This window comes from Pseudorasbora parva, chromosome 15 (genome assembly GCF_024679245.1).
Source record: "Pseudorasbora parva isolate DD20220531a chromosome 15, ASM2467924v1, whole genome shotgun sequence".
Lineage (NCBI taxonomy): Eukaryota > Metazoa > Chordata > Actinopteri > Cypriniformes > Gobionidae > Pseudorasbora > Pseudorasbora parva.
Window position 1 is genome coordinate 36,703,600 of NC_090186.1, and position 18,861 is coordinate 36,722,460.

At 33.9% G+C, this 18,861-nt stretch overlaps 1 protein-coding gene across 8 annotated transcripts in view; it reads left to right on the forward strand.

The window, feature by feature from the left end:
- Positions 1 to 18,861, forward strand: part of trdn (triadin) — a 62,519-nt gene that overhangs the window by 12,459 nt on the left and 31,199 nt on the right. For 6 of the 8 annotated variants that reach the window (XM_067417937.1, XM_067417938.1, XM_067417936.1 and 3 more), the window contains 4 exons: positions 1,877 to 2,008; positions 8,655 to 8,681; positions 11,314 to 11,340; positions 15,262 to 17,076. In XM_067417937.1, the coding sequence (XP_067274038.1) occupies positions 1,877 to 2,008; positions 8,655 to 8,681; positions 11,314 to 11,340; positions 15,262 to 17,076 (2,001 nt within the window). The remainder of the gene's footprint in view (positions 1 to 1,876; positions 2,009 to 8,654; positions 8,682 to 11,313; positions 11,341 to 15,261; positions 17,077 to 18,861) is intronic. The other 2 variants (XM_067417941.1, XM_067417942.1) reach the window with 2 other exon arrangements.

The following is an 18,861-nucleotide window of genomic DNA, read 5'->3' on the forward strand; positions in this document are numbered from 1 at the left end:
TTTATTCTAACAGGGATAGTGAATATCAGGGTGTTTAGAGGCTATAATAGAGGTCTGAGGAGTCTGGAGTCTGTGCATGCACTCACGTCACCCCTGCATAATGGCTTCTGGTAAAATGGCTTTGACTCAGGTCATGCTGTTCACCTGCTGATAACTGCAGACAGACAGGCACTACATGATGATGTGTGAAATATGATGAGTATTCCTGTCGATGGGCAGTGGAAAGCAGGAAAACCCAAAAGTTACCCAAAATGAAAACAAGTTTTACTGACTTGGCAATGGCATTTATATTTGTAGCTCCATATACGCGTCTGTCCTTTTTTTCTGACATGTGGGTTAAATCCTTTTCAATGCTGAATTTGACATCATCATCAGATCTTGTCTTATTGAAGATGTCATTCAGGGTCGATAGTACACTGTTTATCTGGAAACAAGATCAAGTATGGCCAAAAGTATGTGAACACCTGCTACTAATGAAAAGGTCTGGCTATTGCAGTAACATCATTACTGAAAACAGAATACAGTCAAGCAATCTGCTTAAATCAGGGGTTCTCTCATTTTCTGATGCCAAGGACCCCCAAGATAATGACCTAATCATTAAAACTCATTAAATCATTAAAAATTATAGCATGACGTAATAAAGTTAATATCTAACATAACGTCTCCAAAATTTTCATTTTGGAGACGTTATGTTAGATGTTAACTTTATTAGTTGCCTATAATTGCCTTTACAGTAAATATTACAAAACAATATAATGAAACTATAAGCATTTAATTTTAAAAGCAAGTGTTATATCAAAAACACAACACTACATACATATACATTACTATACTATATGTGACCATGGACCACAAAACTAATCATAAGGGTAATTTTTGAGATCATCTGAAAGCTGAATAAATCTGCGTTTCATTGATGTATGGTTTGTTAGGATAGGATTTTTGCTGGGATACAATTTGAAAAGCTGGAATCTGAGGGTGCAAAAATTTTTTTTGAAATATTGAGAAAATCGCCATTGTCTAAATTAAGTCCTTAAGAATGCATATTAATACTAATAATATATTTTTGATATAGGCCTATTTACGGTTGGAAATGTACAATATATCTTCATGGAACATGATCTTTACTTAATGTCCTAATGATTTTTGGCATAGAATAAATATTTATAATTTTGACTCATACAATTTATTATATATATATATATATATATATATATATATATATATATATATATATATATATATATATATATATATAATTTATAAAATATATAAAATTAATAAATTGTATGAGTCAAAATTATAAATATTGGGTGGGGGGGTGCATTACAGCATATATTACAGTATATTTTTCCACACACTCAGCTGATAAACACTTAGAAATAAGAAATATTTTCTCTAAAGTATATGCAGACTTGTTTACTGTTAAAAAATTAAATTATATTTATATATAATTATATAAATTATATATATATATATATATATATATATATATATATATATATATATATATATATATATATATATATATATATATATATAAATTATCTCATGATTTCTAGTATATAGTAAGTAGAATGAAAAAGTAAATGTCAAATTCACACAAAACGTGCAACAACAACTCCCTAGTAAATCACCATGATTTTGAAATGTTCAGCCAGCATAATGATGTGGTGTTCAAGTGTTCAGGTATTACATACTTTCGGCCATATAATATATGTTGCAGTTGTAGTATTTTTCAGATGGTTTTGTACAGCATTGTCAAACAGACTGAGAGTTTAGAGTTTACAGTTTTTTGCTGTTGTTATTATAGCTGGTTAAATGGCTGTAATATGGAAATATGTCTCAAGATGCCCTGTCTAAAACATGCTCTTAGGGGGTATTCACCACATCAGCCCTGATCCCATGGAGGCAGTGAACGAAGCACTGGATGACACTACCGATTGGATAACGTCAATCTTGACATTTATGACTAATTTGGTAGCACCAGAAGAAGAGGAAGACGAAGGTATATTAACTTGTTATAGCCTTCATTTGACAATAGCAGCACGATCACGCAACAAAGTGTTTACTGTAACATCCAGAACATCTCAGAAACCACAGACTAACCCACAGCGGTTTGATCTGACGAGCCATGTGTACTAATAGGTCTTATTAGAAATATGAGCTGGCTTTTATGGTCACGTTTTCCCCCTTCTGCAGAATAAACCTGGTTTAAACGGTTTTCCAAAGGGATTGAAGAATATCACGGATCACATTTTGTACAAATATTGTATTTCAAGCAATCTATATTCTGACATAAAATTACAAGATCTTCTAGAAAATTCTAAGTGGTGTGTGTCATGACCATAAATATATTAAAAGATGGGTCACTATTTTGCAGCTTTACACTACAAAGAAGAGTTTTGAGAAAGAGGACGAGGAATCTCTACCAGGAACTGTCGACCCAAACTCTGTGTGCCACATGTGTGATTCTACAAAATAACAATAAAAATCAAACAAAACAGTATCACATCTCTGTCATTAATCTCTCACATCAATTATTGGGTTCTTCTGATAAAAATATCATTAGTTATTCAGTGTTTGATGCATTTATCCAAGGTATCATAAGAATACATGCAAATAAGAATACATGCATAAGCAATTCAATGAAAGGGGACAATACAAGTAATGCTACTCTACAGTTAATTTGATTTCCAGAAGAGTATAGAAAATGTATTATATATATATCACACACACACATATAAATACAGCTACACATATAGATAAATGTAATACCAATTAATGATCTTTTAATGTATATATAAACATAATTAATAAATATATATATATATATATATATATATATATATATATAATTCATTAAATATATGAATTATAATAAATAAATATAATAAAATAATATATAGTAAATATAATTCATATAATATGATGTAATATAATAAATATAGACAATAAATATGATGTAATATAATTAATAAAATATAATAAAAAAAATATAATATACCATAATGGTAACACTTTACAATAAGGTTATATTAGTTGATTTTGTTATTGCATTAGTTAACATAAACTAACATTTGAACAACACCTCTGTTTAGAATTCATCTTAAATTACACATATGCAACTATTCACGTTAACAGTGCAATTAGTTTGTATTATTAGTGCAGTATTACTTTACTGTTTTTGTAAGGTTATCTTACTGTACATATTTACATTAGTTTATGTAGCAGTTGATGCTCACTAAGGACATTTCTAGCTCAGCTTTTAACTCTAAAGGTAAAAATGCTGTTGTGTACCATATCAACAATATTAAACTAGGCATGTATTAATGGTTTTTGAGAACCTTATTATCAAGTGTACAGTATTTCAACATTAACTGATGTGTTAACATTTTAATTACAAAGCAGTAAATCATAATACATGTTTTGTTAATGGTAAATAATGTTAATAAAGAATACGCAAATGTTAGTAACACATCAGGTAATTTTGAAATGTAAGTACACTTTACAATAAGAGTCACAAAATCCATTAATAAATGCTTTGTTGAATGTAAGTAATGATAGTCAAGTGCGTATAAACATGAGCAACCTATCCGTTGATGTTCAGATGGTTTTCACTGTAGAATTATGTTTACCAACAGCCCAAAATCAATGGCTTATTAAATAATGTTAATACAGTACACAACAGCATTTTTACCTTTCAGATGGTGAGTTGGAAATGTTCATCCTTAGTGAGCGTCTACTGCTATGTAAACTAATGTAAATATAAGATAACCTTACAAAAACATTAAAGCTACAGGCTTTCATGGTTAGTTTATGTTAACTAATGCATTAACTAATGTTAACCTTATTGTAAAGTGTTACTGAAATGGGTAAATATAATGAATAAATAAAATATAATATAATAAATATAATGAGGAATATAAAATTAATGATATAATTAATACAATATAATAAATATAATACAAAAATAATATAATGAATATAATAATATATCATAAATATAATACAAAATAATATAATGTTTTGTTGTTTGAATAGGAGGAAATGTTTAAGTTTCTTAAACAGAATTTTTGACTCTTAAAAAAACTAAAATTAGACAATATGATCTGTATAAAACTGCATAAGATAAGACCCCCCCCCCCCCAATAAAAGTATATTATCTTGTGTGTATATTATTTTTCTGATGCAATTAGCCTTTTTTCATATTTTAAGTAAAAACTTTTTCAGAAAAACTGCTTTTATAAATAGATTCTAGGAAAATTAGTCGTATAGTTCACCAAAAATAAAAATGATCCCATATCTCTTTCAGTCGAACACAACCGGAGTTACATTAAATAATATCCTGGCTCTGCAGCTTTTTAATGCCACTGAATTGTGTCTGAGGTTTTGAAGCTCCAAAAAGCACACCCATCTAAAAACAAGTAATCTCTGTGTGTGATTCCAGTGGGTTGATAAATGCCCTCTGAAAGGAAGTGGGCTTATTTAAATAAAAATATAATAAATAATAATATAATTAAAACTTAATAAACTATAGTCACTGGCGTCCGGCTGTACAAGCGTTCACAAGAAAGTCAAGCTAGGGTGACCTCTGACCTGACTCTGATAATGTAGAACGTAGGCGTAGAGTAAGCTTAGGTGAGGTTTCACTCTTGTGAAAACCATGTGAATGTTTCCTGAATGTGTGTACGGCCATTGCCGGAAGCCAGTGGTTGTAGTTTATTACATTTTAAATATGGATATTTTTCCATCGCTTCATTTCAGAAGGCATTTATTAACCCACTGGAGTTGTATGGATTACTTTTATGATGGATGTGCTTTTTGGAGCTTCAAAAACTCATATATTAAAAATATTCAATGCCATTACTAAGCTGGCAAGAGCCAGGATATTCTTTAATATAACTCCGATTGTGTTCGGCTGAAATAAGAAAGTCATATGCACCTAGGATGGTTTGAGAGTGAGTACATTTTGGGATAATATACATTTTTGGGTGAACTAATGTCTTTCAATTATTTTATTTCTCAGGTAACTTCACATGTTTCTCTATATAGTTTTTACTAGAAAACAAGACAATACTGAATATTAACAATAAGGGTATTATGTTTGCAGTTTAGAGAAAACAATAGAAAATGTGTTATTTGTGATATTTGTCACTACTAGGGGAGAACAATGAATCTCAGAGAAAAAAGAAGCCCTATAAGAAGCGAAACAACATGAGACATCTTAATGTCCCCTCTTTCAATTTGAAAGCTAATAGGTCATTGTGGTCTCATTGAGGGCATCTCATATGGCCCTGTCTTTAACCACAGATGCACTTAGCAAGGTCAGAATAAATGTTTATTAGGTGCTCTATCTCCTCTCCCTTTTATCCTGATTTTGTATCAAGTTTAGGTTCATAGAGTTAATTTTCAATTGACTTCCATGACCTTGAAAAGTCATCACATCTGTTACTAGACTAGCCACAACCCATACAGTGATGGTAAGTTAGCAAACAAAGCTGCCATTAAAACCGACACTTATTATAGGCAAATATAAGCCTATATGCTTTAATCTTCAGGCAAAATCTCCAAAGATGAATAAGGCCTTCACAAGGCTTATGAAGTAATGAATCTACATTTTAATGACATTTACTTTCTGCTTAATTATCAGTGACCACAGATCTGTAATCAATTAAGAAACCCCCACAACACTAAAAAAGACTTATTATTTTATTATATACATCATTTTCACAACTACATTCGTTTTTAGCATTGAGCTGAGCACAAATGTTTCAAATCATCTAGGTGAAATACAGCATAAATAAATGTTTATAGAGCTGTCAGAAAACAAATGAAGTACACACGCACAAAGAAACATTCATAAAGAGAGCTAAAAACAAAGAGGCACAAAAGTGACATTGCCAAGATTGTTGAACCAATAACACGCTTGGCTAAGATTCCTCATAAGTTACCTTGAGGTGCTCTGAATAAATGCCACATAGCTGCAATACCTCCAGTTGCCAATGAATGATTTCAGATTAATAGTAACATATCATACTAACAGAATCTCATCAAAGCAAAGTATATAAACGGATCAGAATTAGAACTTATCAAGCCTGCAATTATTTGATCAAAATACAGATTTTTTTTGTTTTTTAACAGTAACAGTATATAAACAGTAATATGATGAAAAATTACTACAATTTTACATGTGTTTTATTTATTTCTTTATGCAATCCAAAGCTTCAGCATCAATGCAGGCCTCAGTCTCACATGATCCTTCAGAAAAAAATGTAATATGCTGATTGAATACTCAGTTATTATCAATGTTGGAAACAATTGTGCTGCTTGATATTTTTTTTTTTTTTTTTTTTTTGGAACCTGTGATAGTATGTTTTTCAGGATACATTAATGAATTTTAAAAAAGCATTAAAAATAACATTTATTCATAATATAAATCTTTTCTAAAAATAAAAACCTTGACTCACTTTTAAATAAATGCTGTTCTTTTTTACTTTTTATTTATCAAAGAATACTTAAAAAAGTCTCACAGGTTATAAAAAAGAATATTAAGTAGCACATCTGTTTCCAAAATTGATAAATCAGCATATTAGAATGGTTTCTGCAGGATCATGTGACACTGAAGCCTGCTTTACAGAAATGCTTGAATTACAGACATGAATTATATTTTAAAGTATATTAATTAGATATAACTTTAAATTGTAACAATATTTCACAATATTACTGAGGTTTTTTTTCTTCTTCTTCTTCTTCTTCTTTTCTCCTGTATTTTGGATAAAATAAATGCAGGCTTGATTAGTACAAGAGCCTTCCGGTAGGCCTACTGTAGCCTACACTACACACAAACACACACAGGAAAAGAAAATCTAATTTCCCAGAATGCATTACCAGCGTCCAGGCAGACAAGTGTTTGCTGCGTGTAGTCTGTTTTGAAACTGTAGTTAAAAAATGTCTTTACCTGCGGTCTTTCACAAGCAGCACGTGCAGGTGTTGAACTTCATAAAGTCCTAAGCATCGCTAGCAAACGATAGAATGCATTTCAAGGGGGGGTTTCAAAGCACTGTAAGTAAATATCTATTTACTCTACTCTTTTGGCTTTCTGTGCACTGACTTTAGTATTCTATGTCGCGCGAGAAACCGCTCCAAACAGCACGAGGGAGTGAACTGAATGATTCACTCTGAATTGTGAATAGATTCAGACATTGTTAAGAACCGATTCAAATGCTTCGCTATTTTTTGTCCTAAACTGACAGAACATAGCGAGCAGATGATAACCTACTGAAATATTGTCAAGGAAAATGTTTCTCAAATTATATAATTCACAATTTATTAGGCACTGTGAATGTATGCACTGTGTAATAATGAAAATCAATAAATAAATACCCAGCAATATAATTTGTTTACTGGAATGTTGTTCAGGCTACATGAAGGTAAAGCCTTAAAGTGTACAAATATAAAAAAAATAGTAAGTGTAGGTTACCAGGCAGGTACAAACACACATTTAATTATATATATATATATATATATATATATATATATATATATATATATATATATATATATATATATATATATATATATATATATATATATATATATATATACTCTATAGTATAGTAGAAACAAGCAGGAACTTACACAGATGATTAACTAAAATGACGACAGCTGTGATGAATGTGATCACTGTGACAGATTGTGGTGGGAAAATAGAACAAAGGAAGACATGTGACCAATGAAAGCAACTGATAGTGCATGATAACTAAAACAAACAGAACATAACTGTGACAATAATGTTTTTGACAAATGTTACAGCGAGGTATTAGATTTTTTTTTTAAAACTAGTAGAAAAAATACTTTTCACTAGCAACTTAAGTTGAATTGTTCACATCACTCAATAATTTTTCATTAGAAAGACGAGGAATCCACTGAGATGCAATTCAACAGGTGATGCATTCTGGGAAAACTGAAAAATATAAACTAAATGCACATTTAATATGTGGCATTTTAACTGTCACTCTGTAGTTTTGTACAATGTTTTCGCTAGATTTGATAGTAACTGTACATATACACTAACTGGAATTTATAAACATAAGATATCAAACACTTTAATGATAATTTCTGGGCAAATGAGACATTTCAATCATCAAAAATATTACTACTCAACTCCCTATAAAATCACCAATATGCTCCGCTCGTCTTTTGAGCACCAAAGGATGTATCTGCAGATCACTTGGAAGAAAACCAGGCTCGACAGATCAAATCGTTCAGCAGACAAACAAGCTGATTAATGAATTAATTATTATAATTGCACACATGTAAATGCATCTCCAGGCATAAAGGTGGCTTCACATGCCGAATAATTTAGATTTGAACCTGTTTGTCGCATGCAAATTAAATGCATAAAAAGTGTGATATACAAAGATTGTATGAAAACACTTTTTGGATGGGTGTGTGTACTGATGTTGGCATCCCTTTTGTTATAATATATCTTAGAGGTCAGGAATAAAGTGCTGTGGATCGCAGACAAGCCTTTCCCCCTCTCTGATCCACATTTATAATTTATTCAACCCTCATCAATGTTTCAAAAGATCTATTTTGTAGGGTCTTCTCTAACACAGTCTTCTGTATTCTTTCCTCCTCCAACAATATAGGTACGCGTCATTTTGTGAAGAAAAAAGGTTAGTATCAAACTCTGTGATCCTTCACTTTGATCATGCATACAAATAAGAGAAGAAATGTTTGACATAAATGAAAAGTGTTTAAAATCAAGGTACACTTACATGAGATGAAGAATCCAGTCGGTTAGGGTAGAATATAGAGCCTTTTGCACATTTTAAACATGGCCACTTTACTCTTTTCCTTCTTGCCTGACCTTGTGAGCATTATGTTCTTCATGGTTTTCCTGAAGCATTTATTATCCATTTAAAGTGGACTACTACAGCACTTCAATGGTGTCAAGTGGTGTCTGGCACAAATAAGGGTATTCAGATGTTTTGAAACTTGATACATTACTGCCTAAAATAAATATGCAAATCTCCTCACAAAATGCTTCTCACATTATGTCTGTGGGACTTTCAGCTGTTAATTGAGGAACTATTAGGGGCAATATTTAAAGAGCAATCATATTTGCATGGAAAGGGGAATATTTTGTCAGGTTGTTAAAAAAAAAGAATATTTTACATAAAGCAATGAGTACCATATTAACAAATTAAGCCTCACAAAATATAGCAGGCTACAAATTGTTTGCTCACAGTGTATGTTGTCACTGATGATATTAAAAATTAAAATTCTGTCATTAACTTGCACTCATGTTTTTCCAAACGCTTATGGTTTTCATTATTCTGTCAAGCACAAAGCAACAGACTGAAATTGTGCTATTTACTAATGTTTTATAATCTAATTTAATCTAATGTTTACGTATGCACATAATCAAATCACAATAACATGGAGAGGAAGATATGACTTATGCACATTATGATACTTTTATAGTGCTTTATTGTCATTTTTTGAGCATGACAGCCTGTGGTCACTATTAAAGGCACAATATGTAAGATATTTGGACTAAAGGGTTAGTTCACCCAAAAATGAAAATTCGGTCATTAATTACTTACCCTCATTTATTCGACACCGGTAAGATTCATTCCGTTCATCTTCGGAACACAAATAAAGATATTTTTGTTGAAATCCGATGGCTCATTAAGGCCTCGATTGGCAACAATGTAATATCCTCTTTTAAGACCCATAAAAGGCACTAAAGTCGTTGTTACCTAAAAAACCTAAATAACGACTTATATAGTGATATAGCCGATTTCAAAACAAAGATTTGAACGGTTATGAATCAGTGTATCGAATCAGCAGTTCAGATCGTCAAAGTCACGTGATTTCAGCAGTTTGGCGGTTTTGACATGCGGTCTGAATCATTAGTCGATACGCTGATTCATTAAGCTCCGAAGCTTTAGGAAGCTTTGTTTTGAAATCGGCCCATCACTATATAAGTCGTTATTTCGTGTGTGTTTTATCGCACAGAAACTTTTCTCGTCGCTTCATAAAATTATTGTAGAACCACTGTAGTGAGATGGGTTTTGTAACAACGTCTTTAGTGCCTTTTATGGGTCTTGAGAGAGGAAATGACATTGTGGCCAATGAAGGCCTTTCTGAGCCATCGGATTTCAACAAAAATATCTTCATTTGTGTTCCTGAAGATGAACGGAGGTCTTACGGGTGTTGAACGACATGAGTGTGAGTAATTAATGACAGAATTTTCATTTCGGGGTGAACTAACCTTTTAAAATATCCGAAAACCACTAGAACAATGTTATATATTTTGTTGACTTGTGTATACAGTCAAACCAAAATTTATTCAGACGCCGTCAACATTTTCTCACATTATCACAGTTTAGAAAATGGTAATAAAATATGACAAAACTGAGTTAAACTGTGTCCGAACAAATTCATCTTAATAATGTTTGATAATGTAAACTTTGATAGGGAGGTAATGGATTACAATCAACCAATCAGCTGTCATTTGTTAAATTTAAGTATACAATTGGATAATACCAATTTAGGTCATCCAATTAACAAGCAATGCTTAAAGGGATACGTGTACAGACCTCACTTACAGGAAGTGACCATGCCCGTTAATTAGACAGGTGAGAAGGCTGGATACATTTTTGGATTGACAGAAAACTGATGATTGTTATATAGCTCAACACTGTTATTCTTATTGTTTAAATTTCATTTTTATGATTTACTGTGAGTACCATGTTTTACCATGCCTAATATTGATCTAGCTTTCTGCAGAGTGCAACAAGTGTCTCATAGTAGCCTGCGAGCGAACGCAGAGAGAAGCATAACATAACACAACTCACTCAATTAATGTATCTAATATGTTAAAACAGTGCTGGGTTACCCCACATACGCATGAGTGGGAAAAGTGAAAGCGGTGGTATGCGGCATAATAAAAGCTCTGTGAAATCAACGCGTCACAAAAAAAAATCCATATTGTGGCTTTAAATTTCATTAAAATGAATAGACATCTCCATTTGTAATTCACAGAAAAAATGAAATATGGAATGACATCATGAGTAAATTAAGACAAAACCTTCCTTTTTGTGTGAACTATCCCTTTATACTGTTAGATATCATGTTTTAAAGTGTGCCAAAATGGCATTATGTAGAAGAAGCAGCTGGGATATTAGTCACATTTTTTCACCACCGTGCCGCATAAACAACTTTATTTTTGTACCATGCATTAAACCTCACATTAACGAAGTTGTACTTACATGCTTGTGTTGTGTGTCTCTCCTCTAGGAGAATTCTTGCCACCGAGGAAAAAAGGTTTGTGTCTTGAGTGCTTGATGAGATTGCATTCATTAGAGAATGCATAAACCATCAGCATAACAGATAACAGTTTGCTTGAGTCTGTAATTAACACATTTATATTACAGTTGCATTAGGAGGGCAAGCATTAGAGTATTTTATGGAGAATGGGCATTATGCTGTCATTGATTGCGTTTGGAGCCATGCATTCATAATCATTTCCCTTTGTTTTCACACGCCCTAATTATGCTCCCCATGCTAATCAGTGTTCCATAAAGCTGCATGTATTTGTCCATTAACATCTTCATGAAATGATCATTAAGCTGTCTCTAAATAGTAATGCCATTGCAGAAAGCATCTAAACACCATTATCAGTTTTAGCTAATGCAAATGTTTCTGAATAAAAATAGTCTTGCATATGTGTAATAAAACTCTGTATTTGATTATATGGGCAACACATATGCAGTCATTTTTCATATTAACACTTAAGGGAACTCTGCAAGCCTCACAAATTGGTGTGCCCCTGTTTTGCTTTAAAGGTACAGTCCATAATATTTGACACAGGGACGCCTAAGAGACCAGGAAATTAGATGTGTGCTCCTAAGACATATAGGCAGTGTCAATGGAGGAGTATTATAAACCATAATTACTGTTCTTAAGATGATACTATACGCCCGCTCCATAGTGCCACAGTAATTCCAGACACTGTGAACTGCCTGTTTTCTTAGGCAATTTTTTTATTAATTTTTTATTGTACACTGTTCAAAGTACCTTCTTAAAGACCCCAATAATGAATGTCAAAAGCTGGAAACAAGTTATTGCATTTTAGCACTTATTTCCAAAGAGTTTTAGGGGGGAGGTATCTGGTTAACAGAAGCTCAAGATATTTTCAGTTTTTATTATGCATGATTTATCCTTGCAAATTTACACACGTGCCCTGGTAAACTGTAAATTAAAAACATTAACTCCCCCTCTCCCTTTAGCAGCATCTCTTCTTTAACCCTGTAAGACTTAAATATAGAAAAAAACTGTAAAAAAAAAGAAAAAAGAAAAAAAACACCTGTTCCCACCTTTTACATGTTGTTGTACATTTTCGACATTTTTGTACGTTTTATGTTGTAATATTACAACGTTGGGCCTGTGCATGGGTAGCAGAATTTCAGTTATTTCACTCACTGTCTGAATAAATGTAGGGATAATCTACATAATCTTTATTAAAAAAATAATAAAGGGTTAATTTGCAGGATGTAATGGTTATATTAAATAGCATATGTATACACTAATAATCACACAGTTTTAATAATTGGACATATTTTTATATAATATTATATATTTTTCATTATTTATTTTAAAAATATGTTATGATTGTATATACAGAACTTGATAAACTGAATGAAGTCTTTGTCATATATGTGATTTAGCTATGTTCATAGCCATATTCAGTTATGATAGTCCCAAAGGCAGTTCTTGTCCTCCGAGAAGCAGAGGTGGACATTGCACTTGCTGCAAAGTGTGTTTGTGTAGCCTGTACCACAGTGTCTGCAGTATCCTCGATTTGCTTTATATATTCTGACACAAACTTTCAGAAATACTCCAGTGGTGTGGGATCATTCGTGATATGACCTAAAAAATCAGTGTTGGGACTGATAAGATCCTTTATCAGCCAGCAATACCTGTCTCAGGGCATGGTCTGTGTTCTTGAGTGACTTGATTTTGTTGGCATGATGTCCACATAATCGTGAGATGGGCAGGGTTGACAACTTTTAAGTTCATCGATTTTCGATCTTGATTCAGTGTCAATTCATATGTAGCCTAGTATATAGCTTACTATACATAATAAGGGGGAAAAAATTGTTTTAGCACTATTTTAAACGTTTCTTGGGTCAAATGTGCTCGCATTCATTAATATTCACTTGTGTGTGCTTAGGTTTAATTATTCATTAAAAATATTAGGATGCAAGTTATAAACGTTTTAAAATTTTACATTTAGAGAAATCTAGTGTTTCATTATATCTAAATATTTATTAAAATGCAAGACTGCAATACTTTTTTGAGCAACTTGATTAGATACATGTATAAAGAGCCATAAGGCACCTAGAAAGGAACATTATTATTTTTTAGCCACAAAATGACTTTAATTTGCCTCTTTGAATTCTCTATTTTAACCTTTATTACTACACTAATTGTAATATAAATAATATAAATATTAGAAGAAAAATATTTTAAGTGGTTATTAATTGACAATAATTATTGCACAAATAGTATTTAGTACCAAAAGATCTCCTCAAAATATTTAATAAATATTATTGAACTAAAATATAGAACATTTATTTAATTGAAAAATAGTTACAGTGTATGGTCACACTTGTCATCAATGAGTATGAGTGTGACCAATTAGTAAGGAATACCTGAGGGCTAAATACAAGAATAACATTAATGTTAATGTTGCATCTATATCACTCTCCATTATAAAACTATCCTGTAAATATGGTTGACTTAATAATCAATTAATAATCACACTATGCTCTACTGTTTACCAAAACTTGCTGCAAACATCTGCGTAGTGAAAATGACGTGTATCCGCCATTCAAATGCACGCGGCGCTAGAAGTATTGAGCGCTCCATGAGCCACGTGACCGTGCGCGCCACTGGGAGACGAGAGCATGTCGCAACTACGTTTTTCAACGCCTCTGGCTTTTACATTATGTCACATTAGCGCCAAAACGCTATTTATTGTTTGAATTTCGCATTTAAACTTAAACAAAATTAAAAGTTTAGCTTTGTTGTATCAAAAGCAGGTTTGGCAATTTGGCGTGAGATTAAGTTGGGCAAAGTGAGAGCGGTGACAGAGCCTGAAAGCGTATGTCACGCCAAATGCGTGAGAGTTGGCAACCCTGGGTCAAATGGGTGTTTATTTTACTTTTCCATTTCACAGGCATCTCCACATTCATCTTCTTAAAGTGACAGTTCACCCAAAAATGAAAATGTTATACAAGCAGATACAAATACCCCAGGGTATCCAAGATGTAGGTGTGTTTGTTTCTTCAGTAGAACACAAATGAAAATGTTTAACTCCAACTTTTGCTCGTATAATGCATGTCAATAGGGTCGAATTAGAATTAGAATAAGAATAAATTCTCAGTTTAACGACAAAAAAAAAAGATCGGTCGTCCAGGTGCATGGTCCAAAAAAGTGTGTACTTAGTCACTTGATGAGTCATGGGTGTGTTTTGGACATAATGTGCCATAAACCAATCTCATCTCCCATTCCCTTTAAAAGCCAGTTGCGCTTGCACCATGGAGGATTCGCTGTTTGCATGGCGGAATCTGCGAGCGGAAAGAACGAATGCTTCTCCAGAGAGGAAAATGTTTGTGTGCTGCTTCGCATGCGTAATAAGCAGAGTGTACAACAAATGGGTGTGAGTGCATTTACTATTTAAACAAAGTGCTTCTGGGCGTGAAAACGATAACTCTGTTGGGCTGAAACTAGAACAAGTTTCTGGTTTTTCAAAATCTGACAAACATTGATTAATAGTGCAGTCACATTACCAAACCTTAAAAGCCACAAAGTATTCTGCCAGTGTAATGTATCATTAATCATTGAGAGGTCTCATCAAGCCATAAGCAATGTGCAGAGCTCCTTTTTAAGTATCAACATTTGTACTAAAAAAATAAAAAAATGAAAATGACCTATTCGCACCTATACTTATTTGCATCTCTTCTAAGTATGCAACTATTTAACAACACTACTAAACGGATACTGTCACAGTAAAATCGCCTACATAATATGCATCAAATGTCTGATTATATGTTATGCACTGGATTGTATATGTCTAGACAAATATCATTTTGAATCTGTCACATATTGTGGGGCTGTACTTTTGGTTTGAACCCCACACACTCTACCTTCACTGACATTTCTGACAACCTAATGATATAGTTGCAGAGATACAGGCCAAGGAGATCTTAGCAGAGGAAGGGGAGTATGAGGAAGAAGAAGAAGAAGTAGAAGAAGAGGAGGAGGAAGATGAGATGGTTGCTGATGAAGAGGAGGAAGAGGATGAGGAAGAAGAGGAAGAAGTAGAAGAAGATGCTGAGGAGGAGGGAGAATCTGCTGAAGAAGAGGAAGACGAAGAGGAGGAGGAGGGAGAAGAAGTGGAGGCTAAAGAAAATGAGAAAGAAGAAGCTGATGCTGAAGAGGAAGATAGAGAGGAGGAAGCCGCAGTAGAGGAAGCTGTGGAGGAGGAGGGAGAAGAAGAGGAGGCTGAAGAGAAAGAGGAAGCTGATGCTGAAGAGGAAGAGGAGAAAGCAGCAGAGGATGCTGTGGAGGAGGAGGGAAAAGAAGATGAGGCTGAAGAAAAGAAGAAAGAGGAAGCTGATGCTGAGGAGGAAGAGGAAGAGGCTGAAGAAAAGAAGAAAGAGGGAGCTGATGCTGAGGAGGAAGAGGAAGATGAAGAGGAGGAAGCAGCAGCAACAGCAAAGGAGTCTGTGGAGGAGGGAGGAGAAGAAGAGGAGGCTGAAGAAAAGGAGAAAGAAGAAACTGATGCGGATAAGGAAGATGAAGAGGAGGAAGCAGCAGCAGAGAAAGCTGTGGAGGAGAAGGAAGGAAAAGAAGAGGAGGCTGAAGAAAAGGAGAAAGAGGAAGCCCATGCTGATGCTGAGGAGGAAGAAGAACATGAAGAGGCGGCTGCTGCTTCTACTGATGCTCCCGAAAAGGAAGATGCGTCAATCCCTGCCGAATCTGATGAGGAGAAAGAAGAAGCTGCAGAACTTGTCACTTCTAAAGAAGCTGAGCCTGCTGATGATGAGGATGATGATGATGAGGAGGAAGACAGAACTGATGCAGATGAAAAAGTTCCTTCTACATCACTAGACGATCAGGACGATGAATCAAGCAAAGCAGAGGAGGAGGAAGAAGAAGACACCAAAGATGATCTAATATCTGATGCTGAAATCCTCCCACCTTCGCCCACAGACGAGCACGACGACGTTGTTGCTGTAGCTGATGATTCCTCCTCTAAAGATGTCAAAGAAGCAGAAGATGCTGAGGGTGGGGAGGCTGGCCATGAAGAACCACCTGAGGAAGAAGATGATAAAGTTATTCCTGCTTATGATAAAGACAAAAAAGAAGTAGATATACAAGACGATGCTACAGACGATGACATTACTGATGATGACCAAAAAGATGACCAAAGTGAGGAGAAAGATGATGATGATGATGAGCCCATTGTGCTTGGTATTGTAGCAGATGCTGATGCCACTGTCACTGATGTTGAAGCTCAGGAAATTGGTGAGGAACCTAAACTTAAAGTTGATGATACAGAGATATTAACACCCATAGAGGAGAGTGCTGCTAAAGCTGACGGCACAGTAGCTGAAATAGCTGACTCACAAGATGGCTTAAGCGCTACTGATATCCCACCTGATGACCATGATGATAAGACAGCTAAAGAACTAGCTGACGATCACAGTGAGGGTGCTGAAGACAGTCTTAAAGATGAGACTGGTGTTGGGCTGAAAGACGCTGACTCTGAAAAAGATATAACGAGTGAAGGTGAGGGTGTTACTGAGGAGCTTGAGCTAACTGATAAGGAGGAGCAGGATGAAGAGGGAAAAGAGGAGGGATATGAACAGATAAGTAGTGAGGATGATGATGAGGAGGATATTATAGTAACAGCACCTGCAGTTAGCTCCGAACCAGGTGGAGATGAGACAACAGTGACTGATGAAGATGATGGCTCTTCACCTAAGAAAGGTACCCAAAATTCTTTAGTTATTGACTTTTAGCTGGGTTTGTTTTTCAAAAATGTGTTTAGCCAGTGATTTTAGGGGAGGGAACCGAGATTTAAAAAAAAAATACGGAACCGAATGACGTTTTGTTCCGCAGTTTTTACATTTGGACGTAGTTGGAACACCATACTATACTAGTTAGTTTCCTGAACTGTTTCACTGGCGCTGCAGCATTGTTACTGAATCTATATTGCAAAACATCAATTTCATTAAGAAATTGAGGCGACGCACAGATCCTGTATCCTGGTTAAAATGACTTATTTCTCTGGATTTAAACATTCTTGGAAAAATTTGGGATAATGTAAGTACACAAAATACAAAGTCTGACACAAAGTAAACACAATATATAACATAGTTCTGGTTTTTGGATAATTTTATATTTTTTTATTACATATTGTGCTTTGAAAAAATATATCAGTTAAATTTTCGTATTAAATTGATACCGGTAACATTAAAAATGAACATGTCATCTGGTACCGATATATCGTGGCCAATAAATTGTACATCCCTAACATAATCAGTAACAAAAATTTGGTAACACTTTAGTATAGAGAACACATATTCACTATTAACTACGACTTTTGCCTCAATAAACTCCTAATTTACTGATTATTAATAGTTAGTAAGGTAGTTTTTGTAGCATTTAAGTTTAGGAATACGGTAGGATTAAGGGATGTGGAATAAAGTCATGCAGAATAAGGTATTAATACACTCTAAAAAATGCTGGGCTAAAAACAACTTAAGTTGGGTTGAAAATGGACTAACCCCGCAATTGGGTTGATTTAACCCAGCGGTTGGGTTAAATGTTTTCTTAAGACAATCCAATTGCTGGGTTAAAACAATCTAATCGCTGGGTTAAAACAACCCAACGGCTGGGTTAGTCCATTTTCAACCCAACTTGGATTGATGTAAAACCCAGCATTATTTAGAGTGTATGTGCTTTATAAGTACTAATAATCAGCCAATATCCTAGTAATATGCATGCTTATTATCAACTAGTTAATAGTTAATAACTGAACCTTAAAATAAAGTGTTACCAAAAATTCTTAATCATTCCCAACTCTAATTGTTATATCAGTCTGTAATTTAATTTTTTTGCTTTTTTAAACCAAAAGTTTGCTTAATTTTAACCAAATACAATAATCGTTTAGACGTTTTTTGCAAACTTAGTTTAGTCTTAATTTGCTGCCTTACGTATCCAAATACACTGGTAGGAAAGGACCCCATTTGAGTTAGTGATTGAAGTCTAATTCATGCTGGGGTGGATCAAAGAACAGCAGCTGGCCATTGCTGTTCAGCTGCCAGTGAAACGGTTAGAATCTATGAAAGACTGCTGTCATGTCTGCTGTCACCAGGCGGTTGACTCGAAAGAGGTCGTTCGAGGGCATCAAAGTTCTGGATGATCAAGGAAAACAGAGGAAACAGATTAGGCCATAAATGAAGGTCAAAAGAGGTTACTGTGGCTTGATTGTGTTAAGAATTAGTGGTCATAGTCAGTGTCTTGGTAGAGCGCATAAAGCTATTAGTAAGGTAAGATAACATATGCTTATGCTTTTTTACTAATAGTAGTTAAAATAGAGCAGATTGACCTTACCCTGCTAATTTAATTTAGCTGATTTGCTAATTCACTCTGCGCAAAGCTAAACCACCTGTTCCAGCTCTTAACTCGCCACTTGTTGTTGCAATACAAAAATATATATATTTTTTTTAATTATGTAAATTAAATTGAATTTTATCTCTTTGTAAAACA